Below are 22,918 nucleotides of genomic sequence, written 5' to 3'. Positions count from 1 at the left end.
GTAAAGATCAAATTAAATCAAATCATACTTGACTTGCATTCCAGCTGTGCTCTTTGACTTATCAAAGCCTCAATTTCCTCATCTGCAAAATGGAGATGGTAGAATTTACAGTTCAGCAGGATGTTGGGAAGACGAAATGTTAAACAGTTACCTATTTTTAAAGTACTTGTGAATTGAGTTGTTGGTTTTCCAGTCATCACTGAATTTACACTGAACCTAAGATTTTATTCTGTGAGCCCCAACCAGATTTCCTAAATATCAGCTTCTCCAGAACAGTCCCAATGTCTTTAAATACCCAAAGTTTGAAATACAGATGAAACAGAAAGGAAAAGTTAAAGTGTAAAAACTCTGAAAGTAGACTGCTTAGACTTAAATTCTGAATTTTCTACTTTCTAGCTTTTTAACTTAAGACTAATTACTCAAATTTCCTGTGTCTCCAGTTTTTCCTCTGTAAAATAGGGGGTTAATATGTGCCTCTTATGGTTATTGTAATGAAGTAATATAAACAAAATACTTAATAACAGTGCCTGGCACATAACTAAGACCTGCTATTTTATAGATGTTAAATGCTTGCAAAATCATTTAATACTTTAAAACTGCCTAGTAAAAACTTTATGTAAAACATAAACCACCTAGGCACAGTGGTTTATGCCTGTAATCTCAGCACTTTGGGAGCCCGAGGCGGGCAGATCACTTGAGGTCAGTTCGAGACCAGCCTGGCCAACATGGTGAAACCCCATCTCCACTAAAAATGCAAAAATTAGCTGGGCATGGTGGCGCACAACTATAATCCCAACTACTTGGGAGACTGAGGCAGGAGAATCTCTTGAACTGAGGAGGTGGACGTTGCAGTGAACCAACATCACTGCCACTGCACTCCAGCCTGGGCTACAGAATGAGACTGTTTCCAAAAAAAAAAAAAAAAACTACCTAGACTGTGATGTCACTTGATTAAAATACAGTATTCATAAAGATAGTGTCACAATTTCAGAACTAAACATGGCCAATCGTCAAAAATGCCTGGAACTGGTTGCAAGAAAGACTGAGTAATCATGGATGGCTCATGCCAAATCAAACAGTACTAAAAACCTCAGACACCCGATGTGGCCAAATGCTTCATCTTCATAAATGAAAACAAATTTTTATCACTTATACATAGTAAAAAGTTACCTTATTTCTTACTCTAAAATGGGAACCAGTTATTTTTCTTAGATTAGCAAATAAGGAGGTATTATAATGCCCTCATAACTCACCGACAATCATTTATTAGTACCCTAAAATGCAACAGTTGTCTCAAAGTAAGCCTTTTTGTAAAACTCTAATACATGGAGGGGGGAAAATGGCTACTCACTTCCTACATGTTTGCAGAGAAAGCTCTGGCTGACACTACTGATCTAAGCATGAGAACATGACTTAACAGTAAATTAATAAAAATTGAATGGCTTATTTTTAAATCATTTTACTGTTTATACATTTATACCACAGTCACATTTAAATTGGCAGAACTGCTCCCATGACAAGACAGGGACCTGTCATGCAAGGAAAAGTGCAGGTTTTCACAAAGTTTGAGAAGTACCATGGTAACACAAGAATAGCTGCAGCAATTTCAGACAACAGTGCCAAGGTTTGCTTGCAAGAGGGTAGGAATGAAAGCTGCTCCACAGTAATTGGCCTGAGACCACTAATGCTTCCTAAGAGGTATTTCCTAATATGCTTGGTAAGCACAGCACGTGTAACACAGATGTAAATGGAGTAGGATAACGCTTCAGAGTAAATTCTTTAAGTTCCTGGGCAGGTTTTACAGATCTCTTTCATCGATGATAAATGGTTGCTAAATTATGATTCTGCAAAAGTAATCCCATAAACAGACATCCAGGTAAATTTTACAACCAGTGAAATTCTTAGGCCAAAAAATAACTAGCCAGACAAATCAAACCTACACACTATGAATTAAAATGAAGCCAATGTTAGGGTTTCTAAAAGAACCAGAACAGGAAAGATTATTCAAACAGAAGATCCTCATCCTTCTCTTCAGCTAGAAGATTAGCAGGTTCCAACACCTCTCCAGCTGCTCTCCTTTGTTCCAAATCCTTCTCAGATTTTTCCTTTAGAATCTTTTTCTTCTCCTGTATTTTCTTTAACCTATAAAATACAGGTGGGGGTGCATTTTTTAAACACTTTCAATATTAAGTAGATTTGATTTCTTTTAATTTTGTAACAAGGATAATAAACACCTATACCTAGAAAAAAAACTTCGTACTTTTACTAATTTCATTTTTAGTAATTTATTTCTAACCCTTTTTTAAAAATACATAATTTTAAGCTAATAACTGGTTTAACCTGAGATAGAAGCCTTTTTTTTTTTTTTTTTTTTTTGAGACAGAGTCTCACTCTGTCACCCAGGGTGACAATCTTGGCTCACTGCAACCTCCACCTCTGGGTTCAAGCAATTCCTTGCCTCAGCCTCCCAAGTAGCTGGGATTACAGGTGCATGCCACCACGCCTGGATAATTTTTTTTTATTTTTAGTAGAGACGGGGGGGGGGGTTTCACCATCTTGGCCAGGCTGGTCTTGAACTCCTGACCTTGTGACCCACCCGCCTCAGCCTCCCAAAGTGCTGGGATTACATGCATGAGCCACCGAGCCTGGCCTAGAAGCCTTTAGTAGGTTAAATTTTGAAATCTATTCTCTAATGGAACAGATTTTGAGCATTCAGGCATTTTTTTAAATTTTGGCTCAACACAACCCTGAGTATCATGGAAGGACAGAAACTAACCTTTGATAATTAAGATTATAAACCATAATTAGATGGTAACTCCAGATCTAAGACCTCCCATGTCTTTCCTAAATACTCCTGCCTTCACCTACCTCCCATTTCTCTGAACTGAGTATACAGACCCCTGTATACCACCAGTTTAGTATTTATCCCTGTTGACTCTAAATGTTCATAATCCATGGACATGCATAATTTCTCCCCAAGTGCTGTGCTAATTCTCTAATGGCGTGATGTATATACTATTTGGTAATGCCTCCAGGTGCTTTATACCTTCTCCTTAACATATTCAACATGAAATACATATTTGTTGAATAACAGCTTAATTCTAGTTTCTTCTCTCAGTTTTTATGTAGGAGACACCCAATCTAAATCATCATTTCATTTTAAGGAATAATCAAGAGCCAGGCATAGTGGCTCATGCCTGTAATCCTAGCACTTTGGGAGGCTGAGGCGGGTGGGACTGCTTGAGGCCAGGAGTTTTGAGACAAGCCTGGCCAACATGGTGAAACCCCATCTCTACTAAAAGTACAAAAACATTATCCAGGCATGGTGGCACATGAGCCGAGATCACCATTGCACTCCAGCCTGGGTGACAGAGCCAGACTCTGTCTCACACATACAAAAAAAAAATTAAAAAAAGAATAATTGAGTCTTGGCTGGTCCGAAGGTAGTGAGTTATCTCTATTATTCACAAACAGTTACAGATCAAACTCCTTGTTCTACTCTTTCCCCACTTTTCACTACTGCATTTGACTATCTTAAAACGTATATATTTTTAAAAATTAAGTCTAAATAGTTTCTCTGAAAGGCCTAAGTTTTTGGAAATGCCATGTTATAGGTACATGTGAAATTTGACAGATTTGCTTCCACAACTTTTGGTAGTATTTCGTGCTTCTTATTTATCAAAATAAAACAGAAGCTGTGCTAATTCTAAAGAACATAAACCAACAAGTCATTCAGCAAATAGAGCCTTTGGAATATGGAAAACAAAAAATGATCAATAACTGTCAATTTCAACAAACCTATAAAACTCTTCTCGCTCTCTCTCATCCAGCTCTGTGATGATATAAGCAAGAGTACGTTCAATCCGGGGAATGATGACTAGAGTTAAAAAAACATAATATGTGTGAGAACTTCAAACCCCTTTTTGCAAATTATCAGTGCTCATTTGAATAACCAGTTATTTTTTCCTAATTGTAAAATTAATGTGCATTTAATGCAGAGAACTTGGAAAATAAAAACAGAAAGAAAAAAAATAAAATGGAGTATAATCCGAATATCCAAAAGAGTAACTACTGTAAACATGTTGGTGTATACCCTTCTAGTATCTTTTCTATGCACAGATAACCTATGGGACCATAACAAATATAATACTGAATGTGCTGAATTCTATGAATATATAACATTGAAGCACAGATGTTATTTTAAATATAGTAGCAATCAACTTAAAAAATTGAGCAGAGAGAATGCTCGATTTTGAGTTTATGTCATTAGGTTTGACTTTACATAGAGTTTACCTATTCTGCTTCTAGAATGTGAACTCTCAGGGTGAGAACTACAAATTATCCTTTTTTTTTTTTTTTTTTTGCTTCCACTTTCATGTACAAGGTCTGGCACTAGCAAGCAGTCAAAAAAGTTTTTTTAAAAATGAGATAACTTTCTCACTAACATTAATACAGACCCAAGCAAAGGAATTTCTTTACTTCAAATTTTGCTTTCTTACCTAAAATTGAGTGTTTCTTTAATAAAAACTAAGTTTATTGAGCAAAAATCACTGTCAACACTAAGCAGTCATATTTTTTAAATAGTAAAAAAAAAGATGGAAAATAAGTGCATCAAATAGGAAAATTTTTTAGAAATCAAGGAGAATGGCTTATAGTGATTTAAAGTTAAATACTTAATGTACTCAAAAAGTTACATCACTCAACCATTAGAACTAAAGAAAACACTAAGGATCTTGAGAAATATTCCTACCCTTAAATAACAGCATGAATAACTGGAAATGAAGAAAACATTCCATAATTTTTAAGTCACCACTTTCCTATGTGTGTAACTCCCGCAGATCATACAAGTACTTCTATCAGAACACTTCATAACACTTTTTTGTACTATGGACACACTTCTGTCTTTGCCCTGCGGGCAGGGGCAGCATCTTACTCACCTTTCAGTCTTCAGTACAGTGCCTGGATCCTAGCAGTTTCACGACAAGTGGGGGATATGGACAAGTGACAAAGCACCTCAGAGTACCTATACTCACCATGTTCAATGGCATTTACACGCCTGTTGGTTATCTTAATAGCTTCATCCAAAGTAACAAAAGAAGTCTAAAGTAAGAACAAATTAATAATGTAAGCACAAAGTCTTCCCAATCATTCCCTGATCACTTGACTCCACTAAGACTGCACTTGTAGAAAACACTTGAGAACCAAGACAACTTCTTTTCAGCATGCTTAAAAAACAAAATTCTTAGGCTGGGTGCTTGGCTCACACCTATGACCCCAACACTTTGGGAGGCTGAGGTGGGAGAATCACTTGAAGCTGGGAGTTCAAGACCAGCCTGGGCAACACAATGAGACCTTGCCTCTACAAGAAATAAATTTTAAAAATTAGCTGGGTGTAGTAGCATGCACCTGTAGTCCCAGCTACTTGGTAGTCTGCAGTGGGAGGATCGTTTGAGGCTGCAGTGAGCTATGACTGCCACTGTACTCCAGCTTGGGTGACACATTAAGACCCTGTCTCTTCACAACAAAACAAAAACAAAATTCTTGTGAGATTTCCAAAGGGCTAACGCTATTTCCATGCTATTGATAACCTATATGTCACATTTGGTAGGTTTCCAAATTAACCTGCCTGAGCAGGTTGAAAGATCTCATGATTCATGGTTTATATCCTGTCCCTGAGTAAGGAAATCTTGTTTCTCAGACTGTTGACATACTGATTAATATGCAACCTACTGACGCTGAAAATGACACTGATTTATTTCTGAATCATGAAGTTTTACTTCATGATTTACTTGCATGTAGAACATTTTAGCTTGTATTTGCAATCTGTAGCCAATGATTGTGACCTCTGTATTGTACTCTCCAATGAAAAGGACAACTCGGGTATGAGTCGTCCTCCCTTCTCCTAAACTTTCCCATAAAAGCCTTCCAACTTGTAGCAGACTCTAGAACACACGCAACTTTGTTGGTGTCTTTCCGGGTCAGTCCTCACATTTGGCTTTCAATAAACCTTTATCAAATCATTTCTGCTTCAACAGGCTTTACCTGAGTTGACACTATTATAATTTGTTTACTACCATCTCACCTAAATAACAACATAAAAATGACAAGAAAGAATCAAGCACTAATAACCTAGATATATACTAACTGGCCACATAGGGGGAAAAACGGCCTTCCATGCACAAAATGTTTATTTACATTTACATTTAAATCTAGTATCAACTTGCTGTTCTCACTTAGCAAAGAGTGAAACTGAGCTGGGTGAGGTGGCTCACACTTGTAATTCCAGCACTTTGGGAGGCTGAGATGGCAGGATTTCTTGAGGCCAGGAGTTTGAGACCAGCCTGGGCAATATAGCAAGACCTCATTTCAACTAAAAAATTCAAAAAAATTATCCAGACAAGGTAGCACAAACTTGTAGTCCCAGCTACTTGGGAGGCTGAGGCGGGAGGACTGCTTGAGCCCAGGAGATCCAGGCTACAGTTAGCCAAGATCGTAACACTGCACTCCAGCTTGGGCAACAGAGCAAGACTCTGTCTCAAAGAAAAAAACAAAAACAAAAAAAATAAGAGTGTACCATAGCACATTCATTTTGTTAATAATAACAAGTAGGGGCCGGGTGTGGTGGCTCATACCTATAATCCCAGGACTTTGGGAGGACGAGGCGGGCTGATTACTTGAGCCCAGGAGTTTGAGACCAGCCTGGACGACATGGTGAAACCCCATCTCTCCAAAAATACAAAAATTAGCTGGGTGTGGTGCAGCATGCCTATAGTCCCAGCTACTCAGAAGGCTGAGGTGGGCGGATCACTTAAGCCCAGGAGGTTGAGGCTACAGTGAGCTGAGATTATGCCACTGCACTCCAGCCTGGGTGACAAAGTGAGACCCCCATCTCGAAAAATAAATAATTTTTTAAATTAAAAAAAGTAGGGGCCAGGCACAGTGGCTCATGCCTGTAATCCCAGCACTTTGGGAGGCCGAGGCGGGTGGATCGCCTGAGGTCAGGAGTTCGAGACCATCCTGACCAACACGGCGAAACCCCGTCTCGACTAAAAATACAAAAGTTAGCCAGGCATGGTGGCCCATGCCTGTAATCCCAGCTATTTGGAAGGCTGAGGCAGGAGAATAGCTTGAACCCAGGAGGCAGAGGTTTGCAGTGAGCCGAGGTCGCGCCATTGCACTCCAGCCTGGGCAACAAGATTAAAACTCCATCTCAAAAAAATAATAAATAAATTTTTTAAAGTAGGGACAATGGTACAAAAGCCATCACTTCAGAAATCAAAATATTATGTTTGTTTTACATAGGATCATGGGAACAGTTGAAAGTACAAAGCACAGTTAGGCTGACTCAAGACCTGACTCTGCTCCACTTGACTGTTAGAAATCAAACTGCAAGAGTTCTCCAGGTCCTTTGCTACTTACCTGCAGCGAAGCTAGTTCCACCAGTAGTTCCACTGCTTTGGCATAATTCCTCTTTAATTTAGCCAACTGTTCCCCACCTCTGGCTAAACCAGTCAGTTCATAACCTGAAAGAACCAGTCAGACAACATTTGTAATTAGAGAGTAAATAATCTTCCCTATAAAATTTCCCAAAAGGAGATAATTCAGAATAATAACAAATATGGAAAGACAAATTCACTAATCTTCATTGAATGTAAACATGAAGTACCTATCTCACTCCCCAAACACTATAGGAGCATGCTACTAAATACAGTTTTCCACAAGAATACTATTCTAAATATAACTAGAAGAGAAGCTTTTAACTAACCTTCACTTCACTAGCTTGATGCCCGTTATTCCCTTTGAAAATCATATTGCCTGATGCCCAGAGTACAATGACACTCTGTGAACAGGTGACTCTCTAGAATGCTCTACTTCTTCGTATGAAACGTACTTAATATTCTATATGATTTAATTAGATATTACATGAAACAAGGAAATATGAGTGCCAAAAGAAAGAATATTGTTTATGTATTTATTGAGATGGGGTCTCACTCTGCCACCCAGGCTGGAGTGCAGTGGCACAATCTCAGCTCACTGTAAGCTCCACTTCTCAGGCTCAAGCAATCCTTCCACCTCAGCCTCCCGAGTAGCTGGGACCACAGGCACTTGCCACCAGGTCCAGCTAATTTTTGTAACTTTTTGGATAGAGACGAGGTTTCACCATGTTGCCCAGGCTGGTCTCAAACTCCTGGGCTAAGGCAATCCGCCTGCCTCAGCCTCCCGAAGTGCTGAGATTACAAGTATGAGCCACTGAGGCTGGCCAAGAATATTGTTTCTATCAAAAAAGTTAATACTTTACTTTGGAAAGAAAATATGCTGTCAAATTAGGAATGGAATGAATACGACAGTTATTTAAAAAGTGGGAGTGGGCTATAAAAATCTAGAAAGAATCCGCATTCAGGTTGCATCATAGCGTCTAAGATCTTATTTGACTTTAAAGAGACCCAAACTGGGAATTATAAGCAGTGCATTGTGGGTGTAGGATACGCAGAAAGACAACACAGAAGTCTAATCAGTGAATTCATACTCAAAAGGCCTTATATTTTTAAATAGCAAATGATTCTACATTGATATATTTCTGATAAAATACTGAAGTATTTTAAGATATGTACAGTGTTTTATGACTTCCTAGCATAAGACCTTTTTTTTTTTTTGAGACAAGGTTTTGCTCTGTTGCCCAGGCTGGAGTGCAGTAGCATGATCAGAACTCACTGCAACTACCTCCCCATTTCAAGCAGTCCGCCCTCCTCAGCCCCCAAAGTAGCTGAAACTACAGGCACGTGCTACCACACCCGGCTGATTTTTTGTATTTTTTGTAGAGACGGGTATTTGCCTGCCTTAGCCTCCCAAAGTGCCAGGATTACAGGCATGAGCCATTGTGCCTGGCCTTAAGACCTTTTGATTAACTGATCAAGTATTGTCCTCACTATATCAGATAAGAGGATTTCTAACTCAGGAACCTCTCAACATCTAGCACCATTTTCCAGAACTTAGTTCATTTAAAGAGGAAACAGGAAATCCCAGAGACACAAAGTAATATAAAAAGTTTCACACTTACTGTCAGTTCCTTCATGGTAATGTTCAAATACTGGCAAAGTAACACCTGTTAAACATAGAAGCATATATGGATTCACAAACCTTTAAGTTCTTTTTTTTGTTGTTGTTTTTGCCAAGGCTGGAGTGCAATGGTGTGATCTCACCTCACCGCAACGTCTGCCTCCCAGGTTCAAGCAATTCTCCTGCCTCAGCCTCCTGAGTAGGTGGGATTACAGGCATGTACCACCACACCCGGCTAATTTTGTATTTTTAGTAGAGACGAGGTTTCTCCATGTTGTTAAGATGGGTCTCGAACTCCCAACCTCAGGTGATCAACCTCCCAAAATGCTGGGATTACAGGCATGAGCCACCGCGCCTGGCCTAAGTTCTGTTTCTTAATCACTGTTTTCTGTGTTTCTTTTCAGCAAACTCAAAAATCAAGAGCTTAAGTCTGGAATTGTAATTCGTTTCAATTAATGAAGTTAGGAACTTGCCTTCTTTTTTTTTTTTTTTTTTGAGACAGAGTCTCACTCTGTCGCCCAGGCTGCAGTGCAGTGGTGTGGTCTTCAGCTCACTGCAACCACCGCCTCCTGGGGTCAAGTGATTCTCCCACCTCAGCCTCCTGGGTAGCTGGGACAACAGGCACATACCATGCCCAGCTAATTTTTTTTTTTTTTTTAAGACGAGTTTCGCTCTTGTTGCCTGGGCTGGAGTGCAATGGCGCAATCTCAGCTCACCACAACCTCTGCCTCCTGGGTCCAAGTGATTCGCCTGCCTCAGCCTCTCGAGTAGCTGGGATTACAGGCATGTGCTACCACATTCGGCTAATTTTGTATTTTTAGTAGAGACAGAATTTCTCCATATTAGTCAGGCTGGTCTTGAACTCCTGACCTCAGGTTATCCGCCCACCTCGGCTTCCCAAAGTGCTGGGATTACAGGTGTGAGCCACCACGCCCAGCCTAATTTTTGTATTTTTTGGTATAGATGGGGTTTCACCATGTTAGCCAGGCTGGTCTTGAACTCCTGACCTCAAGTAATCCACCTGTCTCAGCTTCCCAAAGTGCTGGGATTACAAGTGTGAGCCACTATGCCCAACCTAATTTTTGTATTTTTTGGTAAAGATGGGGTTTCACCTTGGCCAGGCTGGTCTCAAACTCCTGATCTCAGGTGATCCACCCATCTCAGCCTCCCAAAGTGCTGGGATTACAGGTGTGAGCCACCACATCTAGCAGAACCTGCCTCTTTATTTTTTATTTTTTATTTTTAGATAAAGTCTCACTCTGTCGCCCAGGATGGAGTGCAGTGGTGTGATCTCAGCTCACTGCAACCTCTGCTTCCTGGGTTCAAGCAATTCTCCTGCCTCAGCCTCCCAAGTAGCTGGGACTACAGGTGGATGCCACCACGCCCGGCTAATTTTTGTATTATTAGTAGAGACGGGGTTTCACCATGTTAGCCAGGCTGGTCTCAAATTCCTTGACCTTATGATCCGCCTGCCTCGGCCTCCCAAAATGCTGGGATTACAGACACGAGCCACCGTGCCTGGCTGGACCCTGCCTTCTTAAGTGTTCACTTCTATACAAAAGTCAAATTATCTTCAGTAATTAGAAACCTGGTTGTTGATGATTTTAACATGTAAAGCCAATCAACTTGTTCTAAGTAGAAGGAAGAAACTAGGACATTAAGATCTTGCTGTATAAATAGGTTAATTTTAAAATGTCACCTCTTTTCTCCCCAAAGGGTTTCTAAAAGGTTGAAACGTTACCTGCTACATTATCTTTCTTCGCTCGAATCTTCACTTGGGCTTTATTTACATTTTGGATAACTGTAGTGCTGCAGAAAAAGAGAAAGCCTTTATTTAGCAGACTCTTTAGAAATAAACCTATAGGGACCCACTGGATAGTTTTACATTAAATGAGACCAAGAGTGAGATGTCACAATTAAGTATGTTTTGATAACTGTCGTTTTTCCAAAAAGGGAGAAAAGTCATTACTGCCAGAGGAGGGCCTCTGAAAGCAGAGAACGAACAATATTCAAAACATTAGCAGTAAGAAAACAACAAAGAATGATTTTAAAATTCGTGGATTGCTTATGTTTTCAGTCAGAGGTGTGCCACATGGATATAACTGTAAGAGTTCTTCTACTAGTGTAAGATGGAGAAAACTTCTTCCTAGGTTTCCCGTTGAATTGATTAAGCTGGCGTTCAGTTCCTTTACCCTGGAAACATCTTGCATCTGGCTTTGTGTGACTTCTCAAATGTTACCAGAAAGTGCCTTCCTGGCAGGGTGCGATAGCTCACACCTGTAATCCCGGCACTTTGGGAGACCAAGGCAGGAGAATTATTTGAGGTCAGGAGTTCAAAACCAGCCTGGGCAATGTAGCGAAACCCAAAAATACAAAACTTAGCCAGTCTCATAACCCAGTCTCAAAACAAAACAAAAATAAATATTATAGAAAGTGTCTTTCCCATATACGAGAAAAAAACAAACAACCCCATCAAAAAGTGGGGAAAGGATATGAACAGACATTTCTCAAAAGAAGATATTCATACAGCCAACAGACACATGAAAAAATGCTCATCATCACTCGCCATCAGAGAAATGCAAATCAAAACCACAATGAGATACCATCTCACACCAGTTAGAATGGCAATCATTAAGAAGTCAGGAAACAACAGGTGTTGGAGAGGATGTGGAGAAATAGGAACACTTTTACACTGTTGGTGGGATTGTAAACTAGTTCAACCATTATGGAAAACAGTATGGCAATTCCTCAAGGATCTAGAACTAGATGTACCATATGACCCAGCCATCCCACTACTGGGTATATACCCAAAGGATTATAAATTATTCTACTACAAAGACACATGCACACGTATGTTTATTGCGGCACTATTCACAATAGCAAAGACTTGGAATCAACCCAAATGTCCATCTGTGACAGACTGGATTAAGAAAATGTGGCACATATACACCATGGAATACTATGCAGCCATAAAAAAGGATGAGTTTGCATCCTTTGTAGGGACATGGATGCAGCTGGAAACCATCATTCTTAGCAAACTATCACAAAAACAGAAAACCAAACACCGCATGTTCTCACTCATAGGTGGGAACTGAATAATGAGATCACTTGGACTCAGGAAGGGGAACATCATGCACTGGGGCCTATCATGGGGAGGGGGGAGGGGGGAGGGATTGCATTGGGGAGTTATACATGATATAAATGATGAATTGATGGGTGCTGACGAGTTGATGGGTGCAGCACACCAACATGGCATAAGTATACATATGTAACAAACCTGCACGTTATGCACATGTACCCTAGAAATTAAAGTATAATAAAAAATAAAAAATTAAAAAAATAAAAAAATAAAGTTTTGAAGAGCCTGTGGCCAAGCAAACAGACCAGGCTGCTCCTGCTTATGAGATTTTTTTTTTTTTCCATGAGTGTTATATGTAGGAAAATAAACAGGAAGCATAATGTGTAAAAAGCAAAAAAAAAAAAAAAAAAAAAAAGAAAGTGTCTTTCCCATAACCACCCTAAAACACTCACATACCACTTATACACTATTGATCTCCACCCTCTGCTAGAAAATTTAATGCAAGCTGTGATCTTGCCAGCACTGGCAAAAATTAAAGCCTACCACTTCAAAGGGCCTTATTAAGGCCCAAGAGCAGTGAAAGCTCCTAGATAATAGGCATCATGTCATCAGGAAAAGACTAAAATCAGAAACCTTGAAAACAACTTCTGCCTCTGCCCCTAATTAGCCAAGTGACCTCAGGAAGGCATTTGATTAAAACTGAGAATAACAGTGCTTGCCTTACCTATCTCACAGTGTGATCTGGAAAATTACATAACATATGTAAATTGGCATAACACATTTGCAAGCCATTTTGTATGCATTGTAAAGGATTTACTGATGTCACCAAAGCCATGAAGTTCATGCCTTTTAAATAATCCAATTCTCAAAACTTTATCCTAATAATTCAAAATAATAATTCAAAATTCCTAATAATTCAAAATACATATGTGTAAAGATGTTCACTGCACTTTCCCTAATATTCCAAAACCCTGAGAATTAACCCACATATCCAGCATTAGGAGAGAAAAAAATACATCTTGAGAAAGATCATACAGCCACATTGAAAATAAGGAAAAATGTTTATGATACAATGTTAAATGAAAATGGACTCTAAAATATTAAATATCCTGCGCCTGCAACTATGTAAGAATGCATGTGGAGGATGACAGTGCAGTTAAGGTGATGGGGTTAAAAGAATTTCTTCCTTATTATTACTATATCATTTGTCCTTGATGGTTATTTCTAAATTAAAAAATATTTTTTAAATGAAATGATGAGCCTGAAATCACTTTGTTTTGTTTCAAAACACCCCGTTTAGTCTCCTTACCTGAAGTCACCTGCTGTGAACTTGGCTTCGGCGAGTGAAAAGGCAGCTTCTCTCATCACTTCGCCCATCAACATTTTAGTCTGGAAAAGCATAAACCAAGAGCAGATTCAATCAAGCCTTTTACAAGGAAAAATCCCATCATAATTATGTTCCTTTAATAACTATCATTATTTTATGCTGGCTGTGCATGTAAATATTGGTTTGATAATGATAAAACAAATAGAAATTTCCAATTTTTAACAGTTTCGGTTACGATCACTAACAATATTACAAATATGAGTTTTATAATTAAAACAGAATAAATGCACTGAAAAACAGAAAACTGAATCTTTACTGAAGGACCTACTTTATTCCTGAATGGGTACATGCTGATCTACTCAAACTAATCTCTTAAATTCACTGCAGTTGTAGTCAAAATCCTAATGGTGTATTAATTTTAAAGTAATCTGGAATATTTAATGTTTGAGAATATTCAATAATGTTTCAGAAATAGAAGAAAAACTGAGTCAGCTGGGTAGGGAGTTGGCTTCCCAGGTATTAAAAAGGTACAGCTACAATAAGGAAATATTAGTACATCTGGTATTGGACAGTTAAGTCAATGAAATAGACTAGAGGGTTCAGAAACAACCCCAGGTCTACATGGAAATTTAGTAAAGAGACCATGCAACTGTCTACACACTTACAAAATGATAAAGCTACCTACCTCACATCATACTGCCCCCAAAATTCAGACATAATTAAGATAAAGGTTTAAAGAAAAAAACTGTAAAGTAACCAAAGAAAATGTGGCATAACATTTTTCCTAATCATTTTAGGTCTTTTCTAAGCCTTATGTGTAACTCAGAAGCTATATAAAGAAAAAGACTAACAGATATGACCAAAGGAAAAAAAATTTAACTTTTAAAAATTTTTTTTTATTTTTTGAGACAAGGTCTCCCTTTGTTGCCTGGGCTAGAGTACAGTGGTGTAATCATAGCTCACTGCAGCTTCAAACTCCTAGGCTCAGGCAATCCTCCTGCCTCAGGCTCCCAAGTAACTGGGACTATAGGTGCATGCCACCATACTCCGCTAATTTTCTTCTTCTTCTTCTTTTTTTTTTGTAGAGACAAGGTCTCACTATGTTGCCTAGGCTGGTCTCAAATTCCTGGGCTCAAACCGTCCTCCCACCTCTGCCTCCCAAAGTGTTGGGATTACAGGCATGAGTCACCACACCTAGTATTAACTGTTTTTTTTTTTTAAGTTAAAAGATAAGGCATGGAGAAAATATTTTTAACATTTTACACATTAGGCAGAATACACATAGAACCTCTACCAAAAAAAAAAAGACATTTACCAAGAAAATCAAATTGCCAGTACGCATGAAAAGCTCCTCAACTTCACAAATAATCAAAAGTAGTACAGGGCCAGGCACAGTGGCTAACGCCTATAATCCCAGTGCTTTGGAAGACTGAGGTGGAAGAATCACTTGAGCCCAGGTGTTTGAGATCACCCTGCACAATAAAGCAAGACCCCATCTCCACAAAAACTAAAAAAATAAAAATAAAAACAGCACTCATAGAAAATACTTTTGTTAAGTACATACAGGTTTAAAAATAAAACACAAAAACTGTAAACTCAGCACTTCGGAAGACCAAGATGGAAAGACTGTTGGAGCCCAGGAGTCAAAAAGACCAGCCTTGGCAACATAGTGAGACCTCGTCTCTACTAAAAATAAAAAATAAAAAAATGAGCTGAGAATGGTAGCATGCACCTGTAGTTCCAGCTACTTGAGAGGCTGAGGTGGGAAGATCACTGGAGCCCAGTTTGAGGCTGTAGAGTAAGACCCTGTCTCAAAAAAAAAAAAAAAAGAAAAGAAAAGAAAAGAAAGAAAATGTCATGCCATGCAGTAGTACATGCTACAACAAAATTAAGGAATTGTGAAAGAAGCAAACATGGTGTTCACTTTAGATTGGGTGAACAGGAATAGCCTCTCTTAAGAGACTGGAAGAGCCAAAGGATCCAGTTATAAGTTCTGGGGAAACAGTATTTCAGGCAGAAAAAAGAGCTAATGAAAAGTACCTGGAGGACCTTAGGAAGAACGCTCTAAATGAGGTAAGAGAGGCAGGCAGGGGGCCAATCAGATCAAGCGGAGCTTTACATGCAACATCGAAGAGTTTGGATTTTATTAAATGAACTATTTGATATTTGACACTTGTTAAACTTATAATGATATTTTTACTTTTGAAAGAAAAAATTTAATTAAAATAACACACACAAAAAAATTGCTAAGGGCCATGCTGGATTTTCCCAAAATGAATACTATTCTAAGTTCATTCTACCTCTATTATCTTCTTTAGGATCTGTCGAAATCGAAGAGTTAAGGCATCAGATTTTTTCTTCAGGAGGTTTCGACCTGTCTGTGCTCCCTTTAAACGAGCCTTCATGATGGTCTGTGCCCTATATAAACATAAACAAAGTTAAAGACATCTATTTTCATTGTTTAAAAGACAAAACCCCCCCCCCGCCAGTTTTAAAACTATCCTTCATCCTTTGATGTGATGAGAGTGAGAATATATAGAGAATTTGTAGCTGACAGGTTTAACTGATGCTATGGCTTGAATATGTCCCCAATCTTCATGTGTTGGAAACAATCTCCAATGCAACAATGTTGAGAGGTGGGACTGTTAAGAGATGACTGTGTCACATGGGATCTGACCTTCATAAGTGGATTAATATCATTATGGTAAGATTGGGTTCCATATTGCAGGAGTGGGTTGGTTATAAATGTGAGTTCAGCTGGGCACACCTGTAATCCCAGCTACAGGTGTAAGTGGGAGGATCCCTTGAGCCCAGGAGTCCAAGTCCAACATGGGTAAAGATAGTAGCAAGACTCCTTTTTTTTTTTGAGACTGAGTCTCACTGTGAGGCCCAGGCTGGAGCGCAATGGCACGATCTTGACTCACTGCAACCTCCACCTCCCAGGTTCAAGCGATTCTCCTGCCCCAGCCTCCCAAGTAGCTGGAACTACAGGCGTGTGCCACCAAGTCCAGCTAATTTTTTTGTATTTTTAGTAGAGACAGGGTTTCACCATATTGACCAGGCTGATCTCGAATTCCTGACTTTAAGTGATCTTCTCACCTCAGCCTCCCAAAGTACTGGAATTACAGGCATGAGCCACCATGCCTGGTCCGACTCCTTATATTTTGAGACGGGGTCTTGCTCTGTCACCCAGGCTGGATTGCAGTGGTGTGATCATAGCTCACTGCAGCCTCTAACTCCTGGTCTCATGCAATCCTCCAGCCTCAGCTTCCCAAAGTGCTGGGATTATGGGCATGAACCACTGCACCTGACCCTCTCCCTTTGGAAGAAAAAAAAAGGCATGTGTGACCCTTTCTTGATCTCTCTCTCACCCTCTTGCCTTCTACCATGGGATGACACAGCAAGAAGGCCCTCACCCTTCTCAGCCTCCAGAACCATGAACCAAATAAATTTTTTTTTCTTTATAAATTACCCAGTCTCAAGTATTGTTATAGCAGCAGAAAATGGACTAAGACAACTGGTTTTTCAATAATGTAGATTTCTACCATCAGTGTTCCATAAATGAAAAGTTTATTAATTTACAACAGAAACAATTTTAGAATCAATATCTGGAATATTTATTAAATCATAATAAACATTATCAGGAGCCTTATTTTATGATGCCAACATAGTTTAAATACTTATCTGATTTGTAAGTTAAAATAATATCTATGTTTTAGTTTCCATTGGAGGTATATTAAGGATTTAAAAATCTATCCACTAATATATATCAAAATTTTAAATGCAATTATTTTCAAGACCAACAATTCCACTTTGAGGAATTTATCCTACAAATTTATCCCATGTGTACAAAAACATGTGCAAGGTTTAAAAGATGGGTACTCCAGCCTTATGGTAATAGCAAAAGGGAGAAACAAGCTAAATGCTAAATACATCACAGTTCACCTTCGATGGAATGATATACAGTCATTAAAAAAGACGAAGGTATATAGGCATGTGCTATCTATATAAGTCTTATGCAAAATAAGGAAAAAATGTGCTTATATAGATGCAGAGAATAGTTCTAGAAAGGATTCAGAAAAACTGGCAAGAGTTACCTTTGATAAACGGGACTGGATTAAAAATATGGATTTACGTTTTACTACTATACTCTTTTGTACCTTTTGCATTTTATTTTATTTTATTTTATTTTTTTTTCAGGCGGAGTTTCACTCTTGTTGCCCAGGCTGGAGGGTGCAATGGCGGGATCTCAGCTCACAGAAACCTCCACCTCCTGGGTTCAAGCGATTCTCCTGCCTCATCATCCCGAGTAGCTGGGATTACAGGCATGTGCCACCATGCCCGGCTAATTTTGTGTTTTTAGTAGAGACGGGGTTTGTCCAAGTTGGTCAGGCTGGTCTCGAACTCCTGACCTCAGGTGATCCGCCCACCTTGGCCTCCCAAAGTGCTGGGATTACAGGTATGAGCCACTGCACCTGGCCTGCATTTTATATACCACAATAACTTACCACATTTTCTATTAAAAATGTGGTATTAACATGTTTTGATATCATCAAGAGCCTAACACCAATCATTTTATTAATTTGTAAAAGACTCTAGGTAATAAATGAAATGACATATATAAGATTCCTGAGAAGTGACAAGCTAAATTTACACTGAAGTCTCCTTACTTCCTTGTTTCAATTTTTTTCCCCATCAGAAACCCCATTACCAAAGTGAAGCAGAAACTGACATTTCTGTTCTTGCTGCCATATGCCAGATAAAATTTAATAATGAAAAAAAGTAGAGCCCAGTTTGAGGCTGTAGAGTAAGACCCTGTCTCAAAAAAAAAAAAAAAAAAGAAATAAAAGAAAAGAAATAAAATGTCAAAATGTCATGCCATGCAGTTGTACATGCTACAATAAAATTAAAATAAGGAACTGTGAGAGAAGCAAACATGGTGTTCACTTTAGATTGGGTGATCAGGAACAGCCTCTCTTAAGAGACTAGAATAGCCAAAGGAGCCAGTTATAAGTTCTGGGGAAAGAATATTTCCGGCAGGAAAAAGAGCTAATGAAAAGTACCTGGAGGACCTTAGGAAGAATGCTCTAAATAAGGTAAGTGGTACAGTGGCTTATGCTTGTAATCAGCACTTTGGGAGGCTGAGGTGGGTAGACTGCTTGAGTCCAGGAGTTCAAGGCCAGCCTGGGCAACATGGTGAAACCTGTCTCTACAAAAAAAAAATACCAAAATTACCTGGGCATGGTAGGGCACACCTGCAGTCCCAGATACAAAGAAGACTGAGGTGACAGGACTGATTGAGCCCAGGAGGTCGAGGCTGCAATGAGCTGTGATCATGCCACTGCACTATAGCCTGGACAACAGAGCAAGACTCGGTCTCAAAAAAACAAGTGTTTGGGTAATAAAATTCAACAACAGATTGTATAACCTAGACACAGTATAACCTAACCTAGACACAGTGATTTAAGGGGATACAATTTCATATGACTGGTGTTTTAAAATCACATGTACTAATAAACCAGGTGCAGTGGCTCACACCTATAATACCAACACTTTGGGAGGCCGAGGCAGGTGGATCACTTGAGGTCAGGAGTTCGAGACCAGCCTGGCCAACATAGTGAAACCCCATCTCTACCAAACAAATACAAAAATTAGCCGGGTATGGTGCCGCATCCCTGTGGTCCCAGCTACTTGGGAGTCTGAGGCACAAAAATCACTTGAACCCGGCAGGCAGAGGTTGCAGCGAGCCAAGATCAGGTCACTGCACTCCAGCCTGGGTGACAGAGTGAAATCCTATCTCAAAACAACAACAACAACAAACACACACACACATACCATTTGGCCAAATTCTTAGATTATACCGGAATCTCTTACCATAGGGCTAAGATCACTAAGACAATTCTATAGCTGAAAGGGACTTTAGACATTAAAGATTAGAAAAATGAGGCTTAGAAAAAGTAAAACAACTTTCTCAAAGTTACTCAGTGAAGAAAAGGCAGGGCAGGAACCTGAACCAGACTTTTGATTCCACTGACTTTCCCAATGCTCAAACTAAGGCTCCAACCTAGGTTCACTGTACCCCAACCGTGTGGCTCCCCTTAAAGACAACAATTATCACTGGCTGACTCTGCACTGACTGGCCTCACAAGAGATCTTATCAAGTGAAGCTGGTTTAGTTTCCAGCCTGAGCAGGAGCTATCCAGCCCAATGTGTGCATTTAACATACTATATTGGTGACAGTAAATACTAGAACTCGGGCTCAAAGAGCTGGATCAAATTTAAGTCAAATTGTAGTACTGCATATAGCAGTCAGTTTATAGTAAAAGGTAAACTGGTTGATAAAATTGAATTTACCATGTTAATTTTAATTTCCTCCTAAGAAATGGTATCTCTGTGAAATGGGCAATTTTAATTCCTGAAACTCTAAGGGCAGCTTGCACACTGACAGCTAATATGTAGCAGAACCTGGATGTAATGGACTTCTGTTGACTCCAAATTTTTCATGCGTCTTCTACTTCCACTCTAAAATTGTTTTGCTTTCTGTGGTACCAAAGTGGGTGAAAGTAACATCACAGAATAATACTGTTGTTGAATGGAACTGTCTGTGAAACAAGCTGCCAATGTTTTCTAGCCTATGGCTTCTAAAACTTGCTCCTTTGTTTCAGAGCTGCTCAGTCCTACTCAAAAAGTTTGACCTTTAGCTAGGATGATGACTTTTCTTCCAGCTGAATCAAAGACATCTGACTACATGACAAAAAGCCTGCTGCCAGCCATGGGGAAAATATTTAGAGAAGAGATTATTTCCTGCACCTGATTTTCCTCTAAATCAGCAAGCTGAGGGCTTTCAAATAGTAGTTTTCATCTTCACGAGCCTATTATTTTTCTTACCTAAGCCCAAAGACGTCTATTTTTGCCTCTTAGTCTCAAAGTAAAAGTTTCCAAAAGAAATAACTTTTTTAAAAACAAAAGTTATTCTGACTGCTGTCAAAGATAAACAGCCAGACATTCGTTAAAGCAGTGAAAACAGATTTTATTCAGTAAACCACTGATACTAGGGGAAAGAGCTGAGCTCAATTCTCGTTTGTGCAGAGTGACTGGCCATTTTAAAAAGAAAGTAAGGGAGTGGCAGGAAGCCAGCCACAAGTAGAGTCAGAGAAGAGAAACTTAAAGGGTTGGTCAGTGTAAACGCAATGCTACCTGGCAATTAGTAAGTTACTGTTCTATCCTCCCACACAGACTGGGAGACAAAGGCCCTATCCCTTCTGATGATTACATTTCAAAGAAATGGCTCTCTAAGATACCTGAAGGGACACCAGAGTTGGAAGAGATAACATATTCACAATTGTAAGCCCGTTTTTCGTAAATGCTCTAAAAAAGGAAGGACAGGGGTCTGTCAATTAGGTGTTGACTAGAACAAACAGTAAATTCTCCTCCTAGCTTTGAGCTTTTTCAGGCAGGCATTTTAATGAGGGGGGCTGGGGTCACCCTATGGGCAGGTCTTAGGCTGCTAGAAGATAAACTAATGTCGGTGTCTCTCAGTGCATAAGTTTTGACTGAGTCATCACGTGCTAGGAGTTCTGTAGTTGCCACTACCCCAGGATAGTCCTCATCTTTATTTCCCCACAACTAGCTTGCTGCCTACTTAGTGCAAACAGCTATTAGAAAGTCAATAGGTGAAGGTAAAAAATTTAAAAACTTCATTTCATTAAGAGCTATGTAGTCACCCTAGCAGAGACAAATCTGGGCTTCAGGTTTGAATGCAACTTTTATTTTAAGCATCCTCAGATTCTCTCAGAGAAAGGACAGAATGAGGAAAAACAACACACCCCCACAGAGATAGGACCACAATAAAAGGATCTAAATGTCAGGGTTAAAACTGATTTTCTGCTTCCTCACTGTAAAGAAAAAGGGAAAGCCAGGCGCGGTGGCTCCCACCTATAATCCCAGCCGCCAGGGAGGCTGAGGTGGGAGGATCGCTTGAGCCCAGGAGTTTGAGGCTGCAGTGAGCTATGATCACACCACTGCACTCCAGCCTGGGAGACAGAGCGAGACCCTGTCTCTTATTAAAACAAACAACAAACTAAATAAATAAAAATAAACAGGATGAGGAGGAGAAAGGGAGCGAGTTGTTGGGCACATTTGAGAAAACGTCAAAATTTTCTTTACAAACTAGCCAAAAACCTACAGCGATATGCCACTTTCCTGACAAAGAATTCAGGACCCAAAAGAAAGGTAGCCCACAACTGAGCGTATTCCCAAGCATGAGTTCTTTCAAGAAATATTTTTTTGTGGACCTTCTATGGATTGTTAAGACACTCTTTCATCCTGGAGAGAGCCCACAGTCTAGTGGGAGAGAAAGACACATAAACAAATATCTACTTTACAATGTGATGACTGGTATTAACACAGGTCTTAACAAGGTGCAGCGGTGAGGGAGCAAAAGCTGCGCCTCAGAAACACAGGGATATCCTCTCACAGCAGGTGACATTTAGTGGGATCTTGGAAAATGAGTAAGGGGATCCAAGATCGAATCCGAGGACTATGCTAAGGCGAGTCGATTCCATCCCCACTTTGGCTTAGGGACCTCTTCTATATCCTCAGTAAACGTCCCTTCTCAGGGCATTTATTAAAACCTCCTTGGCCTTTCCAGACGAATGTCTGGCTACATAAACTGTGAGCTCTGTGAGGGCAGAGGTGGCGACGGTTCAGTGATATAAATCCACTGCCCGGCTCAGTAAGGGTATGTGGAATGGATGAATCCATTAATGAATAAAGACAGCGGACCTCCACAAAAGCCCGCCGGCCGGGCGCCTTTTCCTACTGGCTGGGATCGCTCCATCCAGCCTGATTCACTCAGGAGGAATGTGCGAAGAGGCCGTCAGGAAGCCTCGCCCTAGACTCAAGAAAAGAGCCTGGGAAAAGCTCAAGAAACAAGGACCCTCACTGTGGCCCAGGGTCTGAAGGGATCGCGCTCCGGGTTCCTAACCCTGTGAAAGCGGCTCATCCCATTCCTTTACTTACATTCGCGAGGGAAAGATTTCAATTCGGTCTTTGCCCGACATTCTGACGATAACTGTTCGGCTCGGGTCCCCGGCCGGGCAACCGAGGCTACAACAGCTCCAGAACTGGCCTCCACAGTGACTTCCTCTACGGGAGTCAGCTGGTTGTGTCACTTGACCCCTCCCGTTGCTAAGAGGCAGCAGGGACACCCATTTTCACTTCCGCTTCCGGTTGTCACAGACGAGAAAGGGGGAGGACAGAACAGAGGCGTTGCCCGGATGTCTAGGCGCGCGCACCGCGCAACCATCCCTCAATTCCGGTTCGCCTCCCAACCCCTCCCCATCCAGCTTCTCTGAGGCTGCGCAATACGCGGCACGTGCCCGGCCAAAGACTAGGAGCGAAGCGTGCCCGCCTTGTCTTTCTCCACCTGTCGTCTTTGGTCACAGCGCCATCTC

At 40.1% G+C, this 22,918-nt stretch overlaps 1 protein-coding gene across 1 annotated transcript; it reads right to left on the bottom strand.

Annotated features, from left to right (window-relative positions):
- Positions 1 to 1,245: 1,245 nt before the first annotated feature.
- ATP6V1D (ATPase H+ transporting V1 subunit D) lies at positions 1,246 to 22,882 on the bottom strand. The gene is made up of 9 exons (XM_010366734.2): positions 22,485 to 22,882; positions 15,764 to 15,881; positions 13,446 to 13,525; positions 10,799 to 10,866; positions 9,059 to 9,103; positions 7,420 to 7,523; positions 5,034 to 5,100; positions 3,799 to 3,877; positions 1,246 to 2,142 (listed from the first exon to the last, which is right to left on the bottom strand). The coding sequence occupies exons 1-9, from the start codon at positions 22,523 to 22,525 to the stop codon at positions 2,001 to 2,003; spliced, it is 744 nt and encodes a 247-aa protein (XP_010365036.1). The 5' UTR covers positions 22,526 to 22,882; the 3' UTR covers positions 1,246 to 2,000.
- Between the last annotated feature and the right edge of the window lie 36 nt (positions 22,883 to 22,918).

This window comes from Rhinopithecus roxellana, chromosome 5, assembly GCF_007565055.1.
Source record: "Rhinopithecus roxellana isolate Shanxi Qingling chromosome 5, ASM756505v1, whole genome shotgun sequence".
NCBI classification, from domain to species: Eukaryota; Metazoa; Chordata; class Mammalia; order Primates; family Cercopithecidae; genus Rhinopithecus; species Rhinopithecus roxellana.
This window is presented reverse-complemented; position numbering and strand designations above follow the sequence as displayed.